The 24,408-nt window shown below is 33.3% G+C and overlaps 1 protein-coding gene across 1 annotated transcript; it reads right to left on the bottom strand.

Moving 5' to 3' along the window:
- Window positions 1-20,404: 20,404 nt before the first annotated feature.
- On the bottom strand, window positions 20,405-22,206 carry LOC120074156 (UDP-glycosyltransferase 72E1-like). The gene has a single exon (XM_039027180.1). It carries the CDS (start codon window positions 22,032-22,034, stop codon window positions 20,601-20,603), a length of 1,434 nt encoding a protein of 477 aa, XP_038883108.1. The 5' UTR covers window positions 22,035-22,206; the 3' UTR covers window positions 20,405-20,600.
- Between the last annotated feature and the right edge of the window lie 2,202 nt (window positions 22,207-24,408).

Genomic DNA, 24,408 nt, shown 5'->3' with positions numbered 1-24,408 from the left:
CAGGTATTTATGTGTATTTTGGTTGTATTCATTTTTTTTTGGAGAATTTTCTTCACATGAAAAATTGTAGTTGGATAACTGAATAGATATACAAAAATGATTATAACTTAACTAGCATATGAGTGTGATTGACCACGAAGTCCATTGTTCGAATTCCTCTATCCCAATTATATCTTTTCAAATGAATGGATGCTTCTTATGGTACACTCATTTAAAAAAAAAGAAGAAGAAGAAAGCTAAAAATCCTTTTTTATCAATATATGTAGTTACTAAGGGAGTTCAAGAGTTGGGTTTGAATACTTTTTAGACTCAACTCAATTGTTTGAGTTGTAAATATTTTCAACCCAAACATCTCTTATTAAACTATGAACACATTTCATTTTCACCATGAAACATTTGGATTGGATTGGATTGGATTAGTTGGGTTATTATTTAAATTTTTATTTTAAAAAGAAGTAGCATGTTAACATATAAAAGAATTTGTTTAATTATTTTCACATTATGATTAGCAAATCAATTTTAATTTATATTATGAAAATTTATTTCCATTATATTAATTTTTTTAAATAATTGTTGGATAATAAATAATCTAAAAAATCATGAAATTTAGCCAAATTAAAGTAAATATATGTATATATAAATGTATTGAAGGTAAAATATATATATTATTTCAGAATTAATAATAAGTTCAGGTTCATTCGAGTTATTTTAGAAAAACCAATCCAATCCATAAAATTTTCATTTATTTGAATTCAACTCAATTCAAACGAGTTAATAACTCAGATTGAATTGAGTTGATCAAATTTTTCTAATATCTCTAAATGGAGTTGGGGAGATCCAACCTGATTTTGATTTATTGGTTGAAAGCATTTATACCTTAGCAAATGACTATGCTTTGATTAGCGAAAGCTTAAATATCTAACGCAGAGTCTACCATAGGTTGAAACTTTGAGATGTATATAGGAAATTAAAAAGAATTAAAAAATCCTTGAAATTTAGACACAAATTTAAAAAATTTTAATTAATTTATTTAATTTATATATTTATTATTTTGTTAATGTTTTCAAACGTGGCAATTAGGCTATATTTACCCAACTGTAATGAAAATTAATGTAATCAGAATGTGATTTCATTAACGGATGAATCATAATAGACCTGAATCACAAACACAATTAAATTGCTTTTGATCGCGTTTATCTAGATTATGAATCTGTCATATTTTATTGTTATCGTTATCGTTACCGTTTGACCCTAACGGTAATAGTAAAAGTAATAATAAATGTGGCAAATTCATAATTTTCATATTGTTACCGTAACAATATATGTAATGGCAATAATAATGGTAACGAAAAAGATAGTGGGTCCCACGTAATTCTCAAATGTAATAAGATTAAACACCTTTTATTTTTCAATCACATTACATGATTTGATTATAAATTTCAAGGCAGACTCTACATCTCATTACGATTATGGAAAGTAAGTAAAACAACAACAAAAGTAATCAAATAGAGCTCATTTTTTACATTAACATTGATGGATTACTTTTCTACCGGTATTAACATGGTCTAAATATCAATTAAAAATGAATACCGAGAAGATTAAACACGAGATTTTCAATCTAATATATCATATTATGGTTAGATTAAAATTTTAATTTGGCAAATTATTATAGATATAATTTAATCTTATATTCCATTCTCAAATCTCGTATAAGATGAAAGATTAAAATGAAAAATAAGTTGACCCGAGTGAAAAAGTAAAAAGAAAATTCAAAATAACATTAAAGGGATGTTTGGGGCGCTGAGTTAAGATATAATATCTAGAGTTCATATGTCTTTGGAGTTCATATATCTGTGGAGTTCATATGTATGTGTTTGAGATGCAAAATTATTTGGTCTGAGTTCATATATCTGTATTTGAGATGCAGAGTTGAGTTTACTATTTGAGATGCAGAGTTGAGTTTACATATCTAAAGTATCTATTGTCATTTTTTTAACTCTAAATAATCTGCTTTTACAAAGATTATTTTTGTTTTGAAACTTTTGTATTCAATAATTCTACTCATTTTTGTGTTCAATAAAATATGGATTGCATTTTTTTTCCTTTCAATTTTTAAAGTCTTTCTTTCTTTTTCTTTTTTTTTTTTCTTCTTCTTCTTCTTCTTTTTTTTTTTTTTTTTTTTTTTTTGTAATGAACAACAATTAACCTACTACATTTCTTGCAAACATATAGTTAAATAAAATGGGAAGTCAAAGAGAAATCAAAACTTTCTATTCCTAATTTTTCTCCATGAATTTCATCATCTTCTTCTTTTTCTTCTTCTTCTTGTTGTTTTGTATTTTTACTATGTTATAAAAAAAATTTAATTGAATCTCCCTCATCATCTTAGCGGCCAATGGAACGTCACCATATTTTTGTTTTATGATCTTTTTGTATGTTTTACATACTATTCAACTATATACATACTTTTCAAATATTATTAACACGCATTTGATATGTGAATTCAATTAAATAAAAATATATTTTACAAATTTCTATGTACAAATATTGCACTTAATGTAAACAAAATATTATTATTTATATAAGAACCCTACAATGTATTTTAACAATCATTGGTCTTATAATAGTTGAAAGTGGTTTTCAAAGTGATTATCGAAGATGATTTTCACTAGAGGTTGCAGTTGGATGTGGTTGTCGTAGCCTGAAGTTGACCACATGAAGGTGGTATTGGAGCTATTCAATAAAGTTTGTTGTCAGAGATGGTTTTTTGACCTCGAAGTTGGTCGTCGGAGTTGGTCGCGGGAAGGTGGTCATCGAAGTTGATTGATGATTTTCATTAGAGTTTGTAGTATAAGAGGTGATTGTTAGAGCTCGAAGTTGGTCGCATGAAGTTAGTATTGAAATTAGTTGCTAGAGTTTTGTCATTGAAAGTGGTTGTCGAAGCCCGAGTTGGTCATCGGAGTTGCTCGCTCGAAGGTGGTCATAGAAGGTAATTTTCATTGGAGTTTGTAGTTGAAGTCTACGAAGGTGGTTGTGGGAGTTTTCATTGGAGTCTGTTATCGGAAGTGGTTGTCGGAGCCCAAAATTTATCGTTGGAATTAGTCGCACGGAGGTGGTCATCGGAGTTGGGTCATCAAAGTTTTCGTCAAAGGTGGTTACAAAAACTCGGAATTGGTCGTTGAAGTTGTCACCAAAGGTGGTTGTCGGAGTCCAAATTTTGTTCCTGGAGTGTGGCAACGATAGTGGTCGATAGTGGCCGATGTATGAAGCTGTTGAAAATATTGGAAGAAAAGAGAATTGTGGTGAATTGGTAAAATATACCAACTCAACTCAACCAAAATTTAAAGTTAGTGGCCAAACATTGTGTTGATATATTATACCATCTCTACTTAACTCATGTAGTCAACCCTTGTCTCTCTCTTTGCGTGAAGCCGTGAAGCGTGTAAAAATCCCTAACCATCTCAACCTCTCCCTCAATTTCTCTCATTTCTCTCAACCTTAACTTACCTTCTTCCTCTTCTCACCATCCAACTATTGTCTCTTTCATCTCTCTCACTATTGTTGTGGCTGTATAGTTCGTTGTCTCCTTTATTACAATTACAATTGATTTCCTTACCATCATTGCACAGTCACTGTTCACAACATCGAAGAAAATATGCAAAATGCTTCGCCGTCATTACTTCTCCCTTCGTCCAAAACATCTCTTTCGTCTCTCTTTCGGCATCGATTTTCATTTTTGGTGGTGAGTTGAATCTAAACTTCAAATTTTAGAAGTTGCCTCTCTCTTTTGTTCATCTCACTATCTTTCTCTCTCTCCCTCTCTCTCTCTCTTTTCTGATTTCATATTTTTAACTCAACAATCAACTCAACCCAACCCGAATTTTAAGAGTTGGGTTGGATTGAGTTGGAGACCCTAATCAGGTCATTCAGGTAGCTAATCTAACTAAGCCAAATTTTCATGTTGGTCCAAAAAATCCCTTCAACTCAATCCAACCCAACCCGTGTACACCTCTACCAAGTGGCATGATTTTTCCTCTCATAACTCAAAAGTTATTGTACTAAAAATGAAAAATAAAAAGAAAAGGAAAAGAATAGAAAAGTGATTGATAGACGGCTCTTTATAAGTGGGTTGAAAATTGTGGCATGATTTATAAGTGGCATGATTTATTCTCCTTACCACCTTTCTTCTTCTTCCATTTCTTAGAGCCTAAGGAAGAAGGCATGGACTTAGTTCCAAATGTAGAATCCCTGTAAAAAAAAATTGAGGAACTAGCAACATTTGTCTTCCCTATTGTCCTTTGACTTTCATCAAGGACTCATAAGTCTGCAACTCGTTGAGAAGGATGGTAAGATTGTATTCTATTTTGTTCATAGCAGCATTGCTATACAACTGTAGAAAACTTTTTAAAAGAGTCTTTAGATGACTAGACTCATCTATGACAGCTCTGTTCGTCTTCGAAAGAGTTTCTCTTAATTTTATTATATTTTTTTCTCTCTCTCTTACTAACCAACTTATTACTAAGGTATATATATATATATATATATATATCCCACTTACCGACTTATACTCATAAAATAATTTTCTTTTCAATCTTCCTAGATATTTATTTTTTTATTCATCATTATATTATTATTGTAAACCTTCTACATATTTCTTCATTTCATTTTTTAATAGTTTTATTTATTATTATTGTTATTATTATTTTCTAGATTTTTTTTCCTTAAAGTTATTTCATATAATCTTTATTTTATTTTTCATTTTCTTCAAAATATTATTATATTGTCATTTTTATTTCCTAGATATTTTTCTTACTTAGATATTTGTTTAATTTCCAAATTAGTATTATGCTTGTTATTTATTTAATGACCAATAAGATTTATGGGTCAAATTTTAAACTTAGTGGCTTAAATTTAGAACTTGAATCTTAGTTAACATTTAATTTCCTATAATGTACAAACTTAGGTTGTTACAGTATCCCAGTTGAACAAGAACTCCAAGGCAAGCATCAAATTAATTTCTTAAGACAACTTCAAATCTTACAAAAAAAACTGGGGGCCTCAAAAGCAAATAAGCTAAAGTCAATTGATAGAGTAAGCACGCATAAAACGGAAGCTAACAGAATCATTAAGCAGTCTAATTTCACTTAATTTGACTAATAAGCATGCTATAAAAACAAATTTATACAAAGAGGATTTCAGAAATACAATCTTTGTAGATTCCTTCAAATCCTTGCTAATCTCCACGAACTTGACCTTCAAATATTGTATGTCATATAGAATTAAATTCTACCATAGGTTATGCATAATTCATGCATCATTTGTATTATAAATGTTATAATATATGATATGCATGATTTAATTTTATAGTATGTTTATGCATCATAATATAAGTGTTACACTATATGCTTACATACATAAATAATACAGTCATGCATTATTTATATTATGATCGTTATAATATATAGTTTGAATGTATGTATGTAATGTATGTTATTTAATTTCATTACTTAGTTATATATAAGTGTTATGTATATGTAGTTATGAAATGAGCATTGCATGATGCATGACATTACTTTAGGTAATCTTATAGATGTTATAACTTGTATGTCGATCAATGTAATGTAGGTTTTAATTTGCTTCATTTACTTTATAAGAGTTATAAATAAATGAAATTAGAAATCAAAATCAACAACTAAGAGTTGCATGCAAACTTAGGTAAAATCATTTTTTAAAATAGTTTTAAAATATGGTTCACATAGCCCTAAGTTTACAAATTTCTAATGAGATTAAAAATTAGATTAATCTTTTTAATCAGTTTAATAGGATTAAATTGATTTCAATTAAATTTGTAGCAAACATATCTATAAGGGACCTTTTGTCTAAGGAGGGTTTTGTCTAGGCTAAAGACACTTAAGATGATGGAAACGTTGCACCCCTATCTAGGAACCTACCTGAAAAGGTGAATAAGAGAAATTTGCTACAAGCATGCAATTGTTGATTAATATTTGTTAAAGTGTTTAACGAATATTAATCAAAATTGTTTAACTTTCCAAAGTAAGTGTTACTTCTAGGCAAACTTAAACGGTCACTTAGTAAAAATAACTAGTCGTATTTTTCCAAGTTAATTAAATCCTAGGTTGTTAAAATAATCAGTGGGAGGAAAAGATGTATATGATATGTCAAATTTTTCCTCTCACGTTTCTCCTTTGAATATAATTCAAATACTAATTATATGAATGAGATTTATATAATTAAATTTAATATAAATATAGTATATATTATATACCGTAAATAAGTAAAGAGGAATTATATATTTGGATATGATCCAAATATCAATTATATCAATCATATGAATGAGATTCATATAAGTTAATTTGATATAAATATGATTTATATTAAATTCCATGTATTAGAGAGAAAATAATGCTATAGGACCACCATAGAACTCAACAGTTACACCGACCTGTTCAACACTATACTTCGATTCTGCTCTTTGAAAAGGAACATCGGCTCTAACAATTCCGTCTCCGTCTACCAAAACAACCGGAAATGTTTCAAAAAAGGTCAGCATATGGCGTACAAAAAGTTCGTTATGTTGTATTTGATGCATATATTTGATATAACATATAGTGTGTATATATAAAATAAAGTAGTTATTGTGTGTATATATAATCAAACATTCAATATGGTTTCTCTCTAAGTTGATAGGAGCAATACTATTCATTTTAGGCAATGAATTGCAAACCTAACTAACCTATTGCTTCCTTTTAGATTAACCTATAATTATATGTCTCATGTTACAAGCCAGTCTCTAAGCATTCAATTACACAACAAATTATTGGTTGTCAATCAATAATGAAATTATGCAATTCATAAACACAAGATTCAGACTGAAACCCATAGACAAGAATATAGAAATTACATTTAAATAAAACTCCCAAAAATTGTTTCAAATCCTTAAACTAGAGAGTTAGGTCTTATCTTCCCATAGAGATGAAGAAGAAAAGAACCCGGCAATATCTTAGCTAATTACATGAGATGGGGAGAAAAATGAAGAAAAATACAAGTGGAAAGGTGCGAAGAGGAGAAAATCGACATAGGAGCCGATTGGGGGTCGATTCCCCTGCCCTAAAATGAAGAAAAGCATTTAAACTCAGTGTCGCAGCATTGCAATGCTTGACAAGAGCATTGCAACGCTGGTCTCTAGTCTATCACATCGTTAGGGTACAACGTTGCAACACTGTGACAACGCTCGTTTGCATGCTCACGATGTATTGCCTCCTTTAAACTTCGTAACGTTGCAACGCTATGTGCATAGCATTGCGATGCTACCTTGTCTTTCCAGAAATGCGAGGCTACTGCCTTGTAACGTTGCAACGCTACATCCAGGGTCATTTTCGTCCTTTCACGTCTTTTAGAAGTCTGGTTGATCAAATTAGCTTCTAATTGCTCCAAATTATCTTAAAAAACTCATAATGACTGATTCTACTTCAAAGATACTCGATACCTATAAAGCACTAAATAAACACATTAAACATAGTAACGACCTAGAATTAAGAAGAGAAAAATAGCACATTTTCGGTTTTATCAAGGCTGCACACTAGATGGTCGAGGCCGAGTCAAAGATTCCTCTTTTAGGAGTTACACACATATCCGAGACACCACCATTGCTTAACAAGGTTCGATGAATGAGTACTTCACTACCCATTTGCATCAATCAAAGTTTTACAACAAAAGAAAAATATGAAGCAACAACCTAAAGAATCTCTACAAATTTGCAAAACACAAGATAAGTTTTACTCTCACACTCTTTTATACATATCTCAAGTTATTGATTAAAGTGCCACAAAGAACTTACAAAGAAATATTTATAAAGAATTCTGGAAGCAATACAAGTACATATAATTATTTGGATGCAAAATTTTATAATGATAGCTAAGGAACCTTAAAAGAAGATTTAATTACTCACAAAAGAGAAAGTTGTCAGGAGAAACCCAATTGGGACTCAAAAAATTTTCTGATTAAAGATATTTGGTGAAAAACTAGGGCTAACCACCCCATAGTCAACTAACTAAATTAAAAGTCCAAAACTTAGGGATAACCACGAGTCATATTAAAATCCCACAAAAGATAGGCAGATTAATCTCACTTAGGTGTGAAAAAAAAAAAAAAAAAACTATGAGAATAATGATCAAGTTATTGGGGATAAGCAACGAGGCTACAAAACTTATGATCAAGCTACATGATTATTGAAGATAAGCGAAAGCGATGACCCATCTGGAGAAATGATAGGTGAAGTAACCATAACTCCACCCTCAGGGGGAGAAGGAAACCAAAAAGCTGATTGAGTTGTAACAGGCTTGATTAGATAATATTTCGAGTTCGCTTATGACCCAAGGTCCACCTTAGGTCAGGAGTGCAATGATCCATTGTCTAGCCTATCTTTGGGATGGACCTAGAATGATTTAGCACATAACTACGTCATGAGATGGAGAAGCGTGTTGGAAAATTAGTTGGACCTTAAAAGGGTTTGGCTCGATATGCCAAACAGTCCCTAGCAAGACCAAATTAACTTTCGCAATGGGTTAACATGGAGATTGAAAGGGAGATTGTACTCCCAAGATAGATTTTTTGAATAAAAATGTCACACCCCACCCCAAGTCTGCATTCCTGAGCCCGAGAAGAGGCGTGAGGGATTGCAGATGCCACCCTCTTGTGATACCTACTACCCATCCGAACCTCTGTACTACACTCAGTAAACTTTTTAGTCAATGAGATAACAATAGTTAATTAAGTAGGCCCATTTTATTACAACAATGTAATGTTTATACAACTCCAAGTCTTAACTACGAAGTGTGACTGTGGCTTGTGGCAAACCTTGACCTTAGCAGCACCCTGGAACTCCTTACCTTTCGCTACCTGGGAAGAAAAACATTTGAAAACGGGGTGAGCTTGCCAGCCCAGTGGGTGACAAGGAAATTAATTCTTATGTAAAAGAAGTACCATCATGCCTTAGGTACTTTTGCTCACATACCTTCTCAAAATGTGTCCTTCAGTATCGAGCTGCTCGGATACCTTCTCAAATGCCCTTCGATATCGAATTTCAAGTAAAACTAGTCATACAATGACTTTCTTTACAAAGCATAGAAAATATGACTTTATCTGAAAGATCTTTCTTTAGAACATGGTTTCTTAAAACATTGTAAATATTTAGTCAAATATTTAGTCACTCACCTTGGTCGTTTAGGAACCCTTCTCTCTAGAAGTTCCTTGATCACCTTGGGCTCCCTTCTGAACCCTAAAATCCAGATTCAATTTAAAGCTCAGATTACTCATAGTTCTAAGCCTTATCTCAAGATACTTCCTTCTACAAACATGCTCTAAAATGTCTCAGGAAGAATACCTCAAAATCTTAGCTTAGAACTCCTCATGGTTTGGCTGAAATCATCAAAACATCAAGATTTGACCAAGCTTACTCGATAGCTCGACCCTTTTGCCTTTTCCTCACTCTCCAGCCCGATTCCTTGAAGCTTCTTTTCCAGCAGCCCTACTCTAAAACTAGACTCTCAGATCTTTCAGGTGGCTTTGGAATCACTCCAAATTAAAAAGTATTCTGGGAGATATCCTCGTCCCAAATTGATGCTACTTTCAGACTTCACTGTCCGACAGCATCTTCTCGTCTTAGAACTTCATGACCAACGCATGATCTTTTCCTAACGCATGGTCTCCTTCAAATCCACCTTCTAACATTCTTCCTTAAATTCTTTGAATAGGATTTAGCTTATGAATATAAGAGATATCTTGTGGTGGTATTTATAGGCCAAAGGAAATGATCTTTCTCATCTTTACCAAGCTTCAAATGCAAGACACCTTCTACTCTTGAAGTGTTTGCATCATGTTTTGCCACCACCTACTCCATTGACATTCATCTACTCTCATGCCACACATCTACTTGTGTTGTCCTCCTCATGCAAAAGATTTCCTTTGCATGAAATTTAATTCGTCCAGCTCCTACTAACTCAAACTACAATTTTCTCTCGGCATAGCCATTTGTCCGGATGAGATCACCAGCCTTGCGTAACGCAGGCCTCAGCACTATTCCATCGTTTAGTTCCTAGATCTATTGCTTAGCTCCAGCTATCCATCGTGTAGCTTAATCTTTTAATAAACGATCTCGCGCATAGCCTATTGTTTAGCTACCGCGCCCATCGCTTACTGATGCTTGATTTTATGAAGTGGAAATATGGATGATATGCGTTGATGAAATTGTATTGTGCACTCAAGTTTTCCCAACAAAATCCAAGTGTAAATTCCTCTGAGTTTCCTGGTAAGTCCAAGGTCGAACACAGGGACTTGTTAAAATAGATTGCATTGGTAATTTTTGTGAAGAACTTTGCGGTAACCGGATAAATAAATAAATTATTGGGTTTGTTGTTTGCGTTGATGAAAAATAAATAAATGCGGTGGAGTTTGAAAAGAGCTGATAAACAAGAGATGCGATGAATATGCGGTGAACGGGTTGAGAAGGGTTTCGGCTAACACTTCCTGAAATGCGTTCATGTTTTGCGATCATGCAACATGCATACAATAGTAAACCATCTCTCGACGCGAATGCTACGGCTTCTAATATTAGAACACATGTGATATATGCGATAAGTCTATAGGACCTATACATAAGCCTCTATTCTTATTTATGCGATGACAGGATAACACACACAAATAAGGCGACCACATAATATCATTCCTTCTCTAGGATGCATGCAATGCAAGTTGAAAAACAGAGCTTATCTCTAAGTCCATATCTCTTGTTTATGCAAGTATATCTTGCTCTTTCGAGTTCAGATTCTAACCTAGCTCTCTCGAGTCATTACGTTCTTTCTTTAGACTCTCTCTCGAGTAACTCTAAAGGGTATTTTGCACAGCATAAAACAAGACAATCACAAGCAATGAACTTCTTAGGTCATGTTAGCTTAGTTCTTCTCAACCTATTCGACTAGTTTAGCTACTCATGCATATTAAGAGAGTGAATAGATGTAGAAATAGAACTTCCATTGTATAAATATGAAGATGAAGTACAAAATAACAATGCAAGTATAATAAGGAGCCTGGTAGCAATCTCTTGCTGCCAGGCGTTTACACTATTTTTCTACTCGTGCTCAAAATGATAATCTCGCTCTCGCGAGAGTCAGCCCGCTCTCTACTCCTACGTCTCAAGGTTCTCTCTCGAGTTGCCCTGAGTGATCTCTCGCACCACCATTCTTCTCTTGATCCACTTTAAAATAAAAAGAAAACTATGGACAATGGCGTGAACTTAAGGAACAAAAGATTATAAAAACGGTCAACCCCTTCTTTGAAGAATGTCTTTGGTATTTATAGAGCATCCACGGTGAAAGGTGGCTTCTCTCTCATGGTTGTACAAATGGAACAGCTTTAATTCCTGACTGATGCGCCGAATAATTGTCACCGAAAAGTTGAATGTACTTTGTGACCATTATCGGTTGTCAACTTAATTTGGATTCGACTGTCATCAACTTTCTGTCCCATCGCGCTTAATTGGCCTTTCACCTAGATGCGCCCACCATGTTGCCCTGACCAAGTTGCAGCGATCCTTCTCGGGCGAATGCTTGCGAGCACGATCAACGCAAAGCCTTGCGGTGAAGTTGCGCTCGACTAATTATTTCCTATAATCGCAATTCTTGTATAACGTTAACGCATATTCTGCACAAAAATACAAAAATCAACAGTTCTAATGCGATGAACAGATGTAACCGCAATATTATGAAAACGATGCTTAATGAACGCAAGTTAACATATTTCATCAATGCAATCCAACATTGTTTAAGAACTTAGCACTATGATAACGTGCATTTCTGCTCGTTATCACTTACCTCCATCATTTAGCACCGATGCCTTATCGTCTAATGTATCCGCTCATTGCTTAGCGTCATCACCCAGCGCCTGCGTCTATCGCCCAACGCCCAACGCTTAGTATTTTTCCTATCGTGTAGTGCGTCTGCTCACTGTCTAGCACAACACAACTATTGTCTAGCGCCCACGCCCATCGTGTAGTCCATCACTTAGCGCCCATGCATCGTTTAACGCTTAACGCTATCGTTTAGCGCTATCGCCTAGCTTCCACGCTTATCGTTTAGTGCTTAAACTGATCATGTAATATCTTTGCTATTGTATAGCTCGATTGTCTAGCGCATCACTTCTCATCATTTAACGCCGCGCACATCTACACGATCGTCTAGTACATTGCTTAACTCCGCACATCTACTATACGATCACGTACTCATCGTTTAGCTCCCCACAATNCTTAGCGTCATCACCCAGCGCCTGCGTCTATCGCCCAACGCCCAACGCTTAGTATTTTTCCTATCGTGTAGTGCGTCTGCTCACTGTCTAGCACATCTACACGATCGTCTAGTACATTGCTTAACTCCGCACATCTACTATACGATCACGTACTCATCGTTTAGCTCCCCACAATGCTACACGATCGTCCAGCGCCCGATTACACGATCGCCTACCTCATCGTGTAGCGCCGCTCACTTACTATACGATCGTCTACCTCATCGTGTAGCACTGCTCATTTGCTACACGATTGTCTGCCCAGCGCCTTGCGCTCAACATCTTGCTCTCTCCGCTCTTCTTCATGCATTCTCAACATATGAGCTATTCAACACTTAGAAATTTCCTTCTCTTCAACATAGGATTTAACTTTCACTTAGTTAATTTCCTTAATTACATATTTAAGTAGGAAAATAGAAATCTGGGTTTCACAAAAAACCTGTGACAAATGGTTTGGAAAACCAAGAACCCTAATGTCACATCCCCTCCCAGATTATCGTTTTAACCTAAGAGGAGGTGTGAAGGCAACAGATGCCAACTCTCTTATCATATCTACTGCCAACTGAATTTAGCTACGTTTTAATACCTAGCTATGAAATCCGATACTGAAGAACTAGGATAAGGTATCAGGGTCCCCGTTAACGAAGGAGACAAAGGCATATAGGGTTAATATTCCCCTAATGCTGAAGGACACGAAGGTAACTATGGAAAATCTCTACGTGTATGTAAGATTATTATCGATGTTGTTGATGATGTAGAATTATACCTCAGCTAAGGTTTTCGACGTTGGTGATGATGGGGATCCACCCAACTAAGGTTTAAAAGGGTACAACGATTTTATGTGATGGTTTCGTAAGACATTTTTAGGGTTTACAGAGTGATTATTGTTATAAGTTTATGTTTTGTTATTTTGACAAGCTTAGTAAAAAGCTTGTTTTAAACCCTAAAACTGTGAGGATGTTTTCAGTTGATGTTTAAAGTATGAATCTTCCAGTTTAACATATTATGCTAGTAAGTTTGGAAATATATGATTTACGTGAACTCTGGTCTTCACTAAACTATTTGAGAGTACAATGTTTTTATTTGTTATACGTTCAAAGAGTTTCCAAAGTCTAAGTTGGAAGAACATGCTAATGATTTAGAAAGTTGTTGCAAAATGGATTTCTATAGTAAAAGCCTATGTTTTCTAATATGCCACTCATTAAGCTTCCCAACCCACGCTTTCCAATGTTTTTTGTTTTTCCCCTCCAAGTAGTAGAGTTCCAATATTCTAGGATTGTGGGTTGCTTGACGAAAGAAAAGTTCAGTCAGCCACCGTTATAAAAAAGTGGTCAATTAGGTGTTGACATGAAAGTGGTTGGTAATTAGTTAGTCCCGATAGAGTTATAGTCGGGGTTGGTCTATAATATGATATCTTTTGAATGATGATGTGAGAATAAAATAATGTGATGATTAGTTATGTTAAGTTTGGTCATCTACTGTATTCACACCTTCTTTTAGGTTAAAACGTAATTTGGGAGGAGATGTGACACCTAACTTGGGAGTAGGGGCTAATGTTATGGGTGGATTTTGGAATCAAGGGTAAGATGGTCAAATGAGAGCATGAGAAGGCTGAAGAGATGGGCCCAAGGACAAATTAGGCTTGGTCGGCCTCAGCTCCAACAAAGGTCGAGCCTCTTATGTTAGCCCAATGGTCAAAGACCCAACATATCTAGGCCTTAAGGGATGAAACCTTAGCACACCTAGCAAGGATATTAGACTGATCAACCTCTGCCAAGAATAAGGTTGAGGCCGAAGCTCGAATTTTGATGAACAAGGCATACTAAATGCACGCCCTGGCCTATTTGGCTTGAAACATAACCTAGCTCATCTAGGATTAGGAAACTCATACCCTAATCCTAATTAGACTAAGATAAACTCTAAATCAAATTTCCTATAAATACATCATTATAACCCGGTATGAGGTAACTTAAACTTCTGACTTCTTCTCTTATTCTACAATTCTCTTACTGACTTAGGCATTAGAGCCATTTTTCTTTATTTTGTAGGTACTCTCTTTCTTGAATGACAAATATACCATTGATGTCACGGGTCAAATATGTTTTTTCTTGGCCAAAATTTGGCATCAACATTCTTTAATCATTTAATTCGAGATTCCTGAAATTAATTCCAAATTTTCAAAACATCCCTTAAAATCACTCTCCATTTTTTTAATGACTAGAGATGCCTCTAATTAATAATCTCAGGGGGTGTTTGACGCGCAAGTTTGGAATGTTAAGCCTAGGGGTTAGGCTGGGAGGTTTAGGCAACCTGGATTAAAGAAAATTATGCTTGAAGTGCAGGTTTTGGAAGTATGGGTCAGAGAAGCTTGTGTTTGAAGTGCAGGATTAGAAATCTTGGGAATGAAGTGCAGATTTATAAATCTTAAGTTTGGAAAATATTTTCTTGTATTTAATTCATGGTTAGATATTAGATTAGTTTAAATTTATCATCTTAATTATTTTAATGTAGTTTAGTTTAAAATAAACTATAAAATTTAGAATATTTTTTTTTGAATCAAATAAAGATTTGACTAAAACTATAATTTTGTTAAATTTATTATTTTAATAATTTGATATTTTGATTTTACTAGGTTTTGAAATAAAATCCAATTGACTTTTGCCACTCTAATTAATTAAATTGGGGTTTTCTTAAAAAATAGAACCAAACAAAAATACCTACTTACCTACTTACAATTGTAGTCTAATGGGCTATTATTTTACATAAAAATTGAGCCCAATTTATTTTTTCAGCACTTCTCACTATTCGATTTATAATAATAATAATAGTAATAATATATCATCATCATCATCATCATTATCATTACGAAACGAAGCATATAAAGGAAGTTTCTTGTAGTTATAAACTTTTCAAAACCTATACAAGGTGAGGTTGATTTTCAACTAAGAAAAATAGAAGAAAATAAATGAAATCTCTTAAAATGAAGAAAACCTTAATGTTAAACAAAGAAAAAAAGAGAAGAGAATTAAAAATCTAGTAAAGAATAATAATTAAAAAAGACTATAAAAGAAAAAATTAGAAAAAAGTATTTTCTTGTATTTAATTCATGGTTAGATATTAGATTAGTTTAAATTTATCATCTTAATTATTTTAATGTAGTTTAGTTTAAAAATAAACTATAAAATTTAGAATATTTTTTTTTGAATCAAATAAAGATTTGACTAAAACTATAATTTTGTTAAATTTATTATTTTAATAATTTGATATTTTGATTTTACTAGGGTTTTGAAATAAAATCCAATTGACTTTTGCCACTCTAATTAATTAAATTGGGGTTTTTTTAAAAATAGAACCAAAACAAAAATACCTACTTAACCTACTTACAATTGTAGTCTAATGGGCTATTATTTTACAAAAAAATTGAGCCCAATTTTTTTTTCAGCACTTCTCACTATTCGATTTTTATAATAATAATAGTAAATAATATATCATCATCATCATCATCATTATCATTACGAAACGAAGCATATAAAGGAAGTTTCTTGTAGTTATAAACTTTTCAAAACCTATACAAGGTGAGGTTGATTTCAACTTAAGAAAAATAGAAGAAAATAAATGAAATCTCTTAAAATGAAGAAAACATTAATGTTAAACAAAGAAAAAAAGAGAGAGAATTAAAAATCTAGTAAAGAATAATAATTAAAAAAGACTATAAAAGAAAAAATTAGAAAAAAGAGAGTGTACCTTAAAAAATACTATTACAATTAAACTAAGGGTGTGTTTGGAATAACTTAGAAAAAAAAAAGTTTTTCAAAAATTGTTTTTATTTTGACACTTTTTATTTAAAAAAAAAGGAAAAAAAAGAAAAAAAAAAAAAAACTCCTTCAAATAAAAACACACGTGCGTTTGCAACTCTTTCTTAGAAATATTTTTATATACATGTTTGTTTGGTTTGTTATATACTAGAAATGTTCTTATTAATGTATTTCAAGATTGGTCGGTGGTAGCCAGAGTTGGTGGCCAGAAGTTCGTCGGGTGGGTTGCCGGAAGTGACGACTGGAGGTTGGTTGACAACGATTGCCGAAGTTGGCCGACGACGGTCACTGGAGATGGTGTCCAGAAGTTGGTCGAACGAACTTCCTAGATTAAATAAGAGGGGGGGAAGTGTAATTCATATATTTGATTATTGTTTACTTTATATCCATGGAAAAGAGTGTGGAAAGTCTTGACTTCCTAAATCCTTGCCCCAAACCTTTAAAATAAACCCCCTTAAAAGTTTACTCCAACACTCTTCATCTTTCTACTCTCTCCCTTCGAAAAAAGTTCTCTCTCAAAATTGGCTCATTGACCAAAGATCGGTAAACGGTATAAAAAAGACGAGCACAAATATTAGAAAATTGGGGGTAAATGAAAATATATTATTGTTATTATTTTTAAAAAAAGTAGTTTATATTATTATTACTAATTAAAATAATTGAAAATATAATCAAAGTTTGAACCATTTACCTTAAATGGTAACGGAAAAATATAATACAAATATGTACTATATTAAATGTAATGTAACAAGGTTAGTGAAAGGATAAATTTGTAAGAAAAATAAGTAAAAAATTCCAAAAAAGCTAAAATTGAAAATTCTAATAACTATAGACATTTTTGAAATATGAGGATTGCTACCTCTCTCATTGTTCTTGTTCTTTTTGTCATCTTTGTATCTTTTCTTCTTACACCGCATTTCACCTTGTACACAAATTATTATCAAATATATGTAAGTGAGGAAACAGATTTGATTTTGTTTGATGTTTAAAAATGATATGACCATAGTATCAAAAGAGAAGTGTTAAAGTGTGGCTCAATTAAAGATTATCCACTACATGAAATGATGTATACGATAGCTAATGAAAAAGGTTATAATAAATCTTTTATAAATTTTTTTGAATATTTGATAGTTCATGTTATTAAAAGTTCAGGATTTTTTATAATATTTTTTTTTAGTAGGTTGAATGTCATTAAAAACCTTAAAAATATAGCATATTTACCTTGCTATTGAAATATATTATAGCATTACTTATCAAAACTATAATAAGTTTTTATAACTAATAAAAAGAGCTACTATAACTTTGTAATAGCATTTTCTTGAAACTATTACAAGTTTTTATACTATTATGAAAATTTTATAGCTTTTTCTTTATGTTACTAAAAGTTTTTATAGCCTTTTATTGTCAATCATAAATTACCAATTAGTATTTTTTTTTTTCAAATTCTAAATGATAGCTACAATGGATTATATATATATATATAATATCATGACACTTAAATATAACAAGTCCCATCTCATAATTGAAATTTTTTCATTCATTTACATAACACATTTAAGGAGTGTCTAATACAATGAAAGAAAGCCACAAAGAAATTCCTACAAAATAAGTAGAGAAAATACAAGATTTACCAAGTTTTGAAAATTAAAGTAACGAGTACAAAATTCAAGGACCAAGTCGAGTCGTTGTGTCCATATGCAAAACCTCATTCCACCAACCTTAAAAAAAAAAAAAAAAAAGAGCATGAATTCAAAGTTATAAGCTAAAAATTCATTGAACTGAAAGGTTCCTCAAATGCTTCACCTGCAACAATGAACAAAAATAAGAATCGAAGATTAATTGCTAACTAAAAAATACTAAGACGAAAGGGAAATCAAGAAGATGGAAGAGAAACCATGGCGACAATTACAACTTCAAGCTCCGAAGAAAAGTTGGATTTTAGTGAACAGAAAAAGGGAAGTGTGTTACCTTTTTTCACAGCAGGTGGTCCACAGAGATTTGCAATTTGAAGGTATGTCATCGTTGGTTCTTCGTCACCGCCTATAGATGAACTAACAAGGAAATTACAAGATGGAATGAGGAAAAAGTGAGGTGCAACAAGAAAAAAGAGAAATGTCAAATGGCCCTATGGGTTCTAAATCCAATTTCAGAGAACAAACGAGGAGAAAGAAATAAGGAAACGAAAAATAAAGTCATTCTTCGAAAGTGGAAGATGTACAAGGATAGGGCTGGATGGTGTCGATTTCCACTGTTTTGATCGGATCTCTTTGATCAGTTGAAGCTCTTCCCCTGCTTTCCCATGCCTTCCTTGAATTACATTGATCCAACCACTTGGGTGTTTCTTCCAGATCATCTCTGCTATCCAAGGACGGATTTTGACCTCTCCGCCATTTCCAAAATTTCAAATTAGAAATAGAACTCAAAAACGGAGGAAGAGATAGAGAAAGGGACGAAGCTACTGGGAGAGATTTCTGTCACGCTTCATCCACTGATCAAACACACGGGCTTGCACTCAAACTTGCATGCATCAAAGGGTCATCTTCAGCCAAAACCCCCCACCGAAAGCGTTCCTGGAGGACTACGACACCAACAGCCCACCACCGAACGCAAACACAGCGACCAGGAACGGCATTTACCAGTTCGATTAGGGAAAATGATGGATGTGATTCTAGAAAGTGTCAACACATTGAACAAAAAAAGTGGGATTCACCATTGGCATTTGCTCAACAATGATTTTTTAGGGGGCTACGGAAAGCGGGAGAGGGGAACTTTTTTCATGGACAATAATAAATTTTAGTTGACGCTGCCAAATTCTAAAATTTTGGGGTGCGTCTTAGTTAATTTTTTTAATTTCCATGGCCCACTTTTCTTTCCCAAGAGATTTTATAACCTATTTTCAAAAAGGTTACAACAGAAATCTATAAAAGGACATATTTCTTGTTGTGATCCTTTGATAACATTACCATTTTATTGTTATTATTATTGTTTTGTTTTTGTTTTTTTGTCTTATAACTATTCAACAGAAAAAAATCAATAATTGAATGAGCGGTAAAAATGAGTTGATTGTATCCATATTTTTGTTAGTACTATTTATCAAAGGATGTTATTATACTAATAACAAATATAAAATAAATATAAAAATTAAAGTAGGACATGTCAAACAAATAACTTTAGAGGGAAGTTTTATTATATAATATATAACTTTTTTAAAAAAATGATAGGGTGGATGGTTCCAACCTCTTTTGTTATAAGAGAAGTACTTATCATGCTTTGAATAATTATATTAGGCTAAATATATCGAAATAATAACCTATTAGATAACTGTCATGTTGAACTAATTTAATCTTTTTAACTTTCTCAATTTTATAAAAATTTTCGGCCTTTTGAACATGTTTGAATTAACTTTTTGTTAAGTAGTTAAAAAGTATTTCTCAGTAAATAAACTAAAATAAAATAAAACTGTTTATAACTTAGACAAAATTCCAGATAAAATTTTAGATAGACATGTAACTTGAAAAGAATGAGTTTTGGTTATGGGTAGATCAAATTTTAAATATAAATGAGCTGAATCTCTATAGCATATGAGTGATACCTTTGTTCCATACATAGTTAATGAAATAACCATTTAGCTAAAAACCAACTTTTTCTTAACAGCTTATTAATTCAACAATCGACTATGTGAATAAGAAATTGTCAACTTGCAACATAGAGGGAGTAGGGAGAGGAAGACCAGATGCGAGTAAAATGGATCTAATTTAAATTATTAAGAAAAAAAAATAAAGTCTTACAATTATACGCTCAAATTTGATAACTTAGGCTTCATTTGGTAACCATTTTATTTTTTATTTTTATTTTTGAAAATTAAACACTACTTTCACCTTTAAATTTCTTCCTTTATTATCCACTTTTCATCAATGATTTAAAAAAACAAGCTGTTTTTATTTTGAAATTTAGCTAAAAACTCAACCATTGTACTTAAAAAATGTAAGTCATTATAAGAATTATAGGTGAAATAGGCTTCATTTTCAACTACAAAAACAAAAAATGATTATCAAATTTAAGCATATACTTGTGAGACTGTGGGACTTTATTTTATTTATTTTTTCTTTTTTGAGTAAAATAGGATCTGGATTATTCGAATTTAATTCTGTAGTTGATAATACATTATGATGGAAAAAAAATTATAAGTACAACTATTACCAAGAAAAAGGTCATAGTATCTGTTAGATCGATCTTATAGAACTCTTTGCAGTAGTAACTATATGAAAAGTTCCTTTCACTCTTTAAAAGGTAGGATCCCAATTACAATATTTAACTGTTAAATTCATATTGATTGCATAAAATATATCACAGAGTATAAATATAGTTTGACCATAATTAACATACAGTCGTTCATCTAAGATCGGATATATAAAATACATATGATAAAGATTAACACCCTCCATCTCTCCGACGCCGGAAAATATCGCATTTTGAAGCCACACGAGCCAAAGAATCATACGATGACCCACCTTTAGAGACGGCCTTTTCCCCAGTAATTTTCAGCATTTTAACTCTCTCCCTAATTTCTCGACCTTCTTCATCCTCCATTATCATTCTTACCTTCCTCTCTATCTCCTCCCTCCCCACCACTCCCTCAGCCCTCACCCTCACCGCCACCCCCAACTCCTCTGTCAGCACCACCGCGTTCATCTTCTGCTCTGCGTACAATGGCCACGTCACCATCGCCACTCCGTTCACTATTCCCTCTAACGACGAATTCCACCCACAGTGCGTTACAAATCCCCTTACCGATCTGTGGCTCAAAATCTCCGCCTGTGGTCCCCACATCGGAACCACTAAACCCACCTCTTTCGTCCTTTTTATGAATCCTTCCGGTAAGTATTCTGGGGCCGAATCGTCTTCCGATCCGGTTCCCACCGTGAAAAATATTCCCATGGGATCCGTCCCTGCTGGCGGCCGTATCACCCAAACAAACCGCTGCTGACTCAGCTCCAACCCCCACGCCAATTCTGTGATTTGTTTTGCACATAACGTCCCCCCACTCCCAAACGACACGTATATCACCGACTCATCCGGTTGCCGATCAAGCCACTTCAGCACCTCACTCTTCAAATTGGGCTCGCTATATCTAGTCAACGGCCCAATTGGATAAATTGGAACTTGGTTGACTTTTTCTTTATTTAGGTTTCCAAGTTCAGTCAGCGCTTTTAGCGTTATGGGCTCAAGATCCTGCCACGTGTTGCATAAAATTCCATCGGCCGTTCCAAGTTCTCGTGTGAAACCTCCGAATCCCTCGTAAATTTCCTCCCGGTTCAGCTGGAATATCTCGATGGTATCTTCAAATCGGACTGGAGTACAACCCGGGATTTCGAGAGGTTCGTGGTTGTATACGTGGGCGTCAATCATTGATTTGCTCATGGAAGGGTAAAAGAAGGAGAGAGAGAGGAACCAAGCAGTGGAGGTCATGAAAACGAAGCCCAACATGCCGAGTTCGTGGGCTATGGATAGAGCTTGGGTTCCAAAAAGGTCAACGATCAGCGCCGCCGGACGGGGCATGGTGGTGGTGATGGAGGAGCGGAGGAAGGGGAAAGAGGCGGTCATCATGGCATTGATTATATCGACGTAGGAGGCGTTTGGGTCGAGGGTGGATGAGGAGTGAGGAAGAGGGACGATGTTGGCGGCGGAGGGTTTTTGGAGGAGGTTTGATTCGGCGGTGGAGGAGTCGGTGCCGACAACAAAGAGAGTGGCTTGGAGGTTGTGGTGGAGGACGAGGCGGTTTGCCAGCTCGAGGAAGGGAATGAGATGACCCATTCCGGGGCTGACCAGCAAAGCCACGTGGGTTTTGGAGTCTTGAACAGGCATGGCGATGGCAGGAAGGAAATCAAGAAGAAGAAGGTTGTAGAAATTGTGTTAAGCTTGGGTTGTAGGTAGTCAATGGTGATATTTATATAATTTTAAAACCTTTCAATTTTGTAACGTCTCTACCATTGCCATTCGTAGTTTGTTATTTTTAAATGTATTTTGGTTGTATTCATTTTTTTGGAGTATTTTTTTCACATGACGAACTGTTGTTAGATAACTGAATAGATATAAGAAAATGAACCTAACTTAACTCACATACGAGAGTATGATTAACCACAAAGTCCGTTGTTCGAATTCTTCTACTCCAATTGTATTTTTAAAAATGAATGGATGTTTCTTATTGTACACTCATAAAAAGAAAAAGAAGAAAAAAGCTAAAAATCCTTTTTTATATATCCATGTATGGAGTTAGTAGGAGTGTTCGTGGGTAGGATTGGTCTACTTTTTAGATCCAACTCAATTGGTTGAGTTGTAAATTTCTTCAATGCAAACACTCTCTTATTAAACCATAAACACAACTCATCTTAACCATGAACACAACTCATATATACAAGTCATTATTTAAATTTTTTGTTTTAAAAAGAAGTAACATGTTAACATGTAAAAGAATTTGTTTAATTATTTTCACATATTGTATTAAGATTAGCAAATCAATTTTAATTTGTATGATGAAAATTCATTTCTGTTGTGTTAAATTTTTTTTTAATAATTGTTAGATAATAAATAATCTAAAAAATCATGAAATTTAGTCAAATTAAAGTATATATATATATATATACATTTTTTTGATAGATAGATATATTTAGAATTAATAATAAATTTGGGTTTATTCAGATTATTTTAGATGAATCAATTCAACTCATAAAATTTTTATTTATTTGAATCTAATTCAACCCAAATTATTGAATTGTGAGTGTTAAGCTTGGGTTGTAGGTGGTCAATGGTGATATTTATATAATTTTAAAACCTTCAATTTTTTAACGTCTTTAGCATTATGCCATTGGCAGTGAGTTTTACGCACCAAAATTGCTTGTTTCCATAATTATTAAATTACATAGTCTTCTAAACGCTAAAGTCGTGAAGTAATGAAAAAAATTTATTACACATTGAAAGTTGGATGATCTAATTAAATTATTTTAGGTAGAGCAATTTTTTTTCTTTTTTTTCTTTTGAAGAAATGATAGAGAAAATATTAATGTGTATCTTTAGGTTGTACTATTTTTTGGAGGAAAAAAAAAGTTCATCCATGATAAAATGTAGTTGGATTCCTTTAGTAATCATTTTATTTTTTGTTTTTGGTTTTTAAAATTGGACACTACTGTTCGCACGAGGTTTCCGGAGAAACGTGTCTCGTGGAGTTGAACTTGAGTTGGTGTTGATGTTGGAGTTGATTTGATGCGATGTGGTTCGATCTCTAATATTTGATCCTCTGATTCTCTCTCAGTTGGGTGAATATGCTTGACTTGGAGAAAGAAAACATCGAACGTTCTTGAAGTAGAAGTCTTGGAAACTTGGAGTAGAAATCTTGGAAGAGTATTTGTGTCTTCAAAGATCTTCTGCCTTATAGGAGTGCAGTTTCATGAGTCTTGGAAGTTTGAAATAAAAGTCTTGGAAGAGTATTTGTGTTTTCAAAGGTCATCTGCCTTATAGGAGTGCAGTTTCAGGAGTCTTGGAAGCTTGAAGTAGAAGTCTTGGAAGAGTATTTGAGTATTTTTATCTTTAAAGGTCTTTTGCCTTATAGGAGTATTTTTATCTTTAAAGGTCTTTTGCCTTATAGGAGTATTTTTATCTTTAAAGGTCTTTTGCCTTATAGGAGTGCAGTTTGTTAGTGAATTCTCTCTGGGTCTTCTGAGTGTAAAATGTTGCTTTACAAATGAAGAGAACTTCTCTATTTATAGAGTTCTCAGGTGGGCTTCGTGGGCTTGGTTGTTGCATAGGCCTGACCCTTGGATCCAATTAGTTGGTTTTGGGCCTGATCTGGAATTTGGGTCCAATTCAACTTTTTTTTTTGTAGTTTGGACTTTAAGCCCAAATAGTAATATCAAATTGGATCAATTTAATCTTATCTGATTCATCCACGTGACATCATCGAAACTTGTCTTCAATTCAATTCGGGACATGTGTCAACTTCTAATTGGACCCAAAGTCAATGATTTAGAAATTCGTAGTTAATTTAGCAAAGTGACTTGTGATTGGTCCAAAATTTCTCATTCAACAACTACTTTCACCTCCAAATTTCTTCCTTTGTTATCTATTTTTAACTAATTGTTTAAAAAAACAAGCTAAATTTTGGAAAACAAAAATAAATAGCTTTCAAAAAGTTATTTTTATTTTTAGAATTTAACTAACAATTCAACCATTTTACTTAAGAAAG

This window comes from Benincasa hispida, chromosome 3 (assembly GCF_009727055.1).
Source record: "Benincasa hispida cultivar B227 chromosome 3, ASM972705v1, whole genome shotgun sequence".
NCBI lineage: Eukaryota > Viridiplantae > Streptophyta > Magnoliopsida > Cucurbitales > Cucurbitaceae > Benincasa > Benincasa hispida.
Note: the sequence above shows the minus strand (reverse complement) of the source record. Positions and strands in the feature narration are given on the sequence as shown.

What these genes read in the sequence shown, in the direction of transcription:
- LOC120074156 (XM_039027180.1), bottom strand. Translation starts at nt 22,034, where the DNA reads ATGCCTGTTCAAGACTCCAAAACCCACGTGGCTTTGCTGGTCAGCCCC.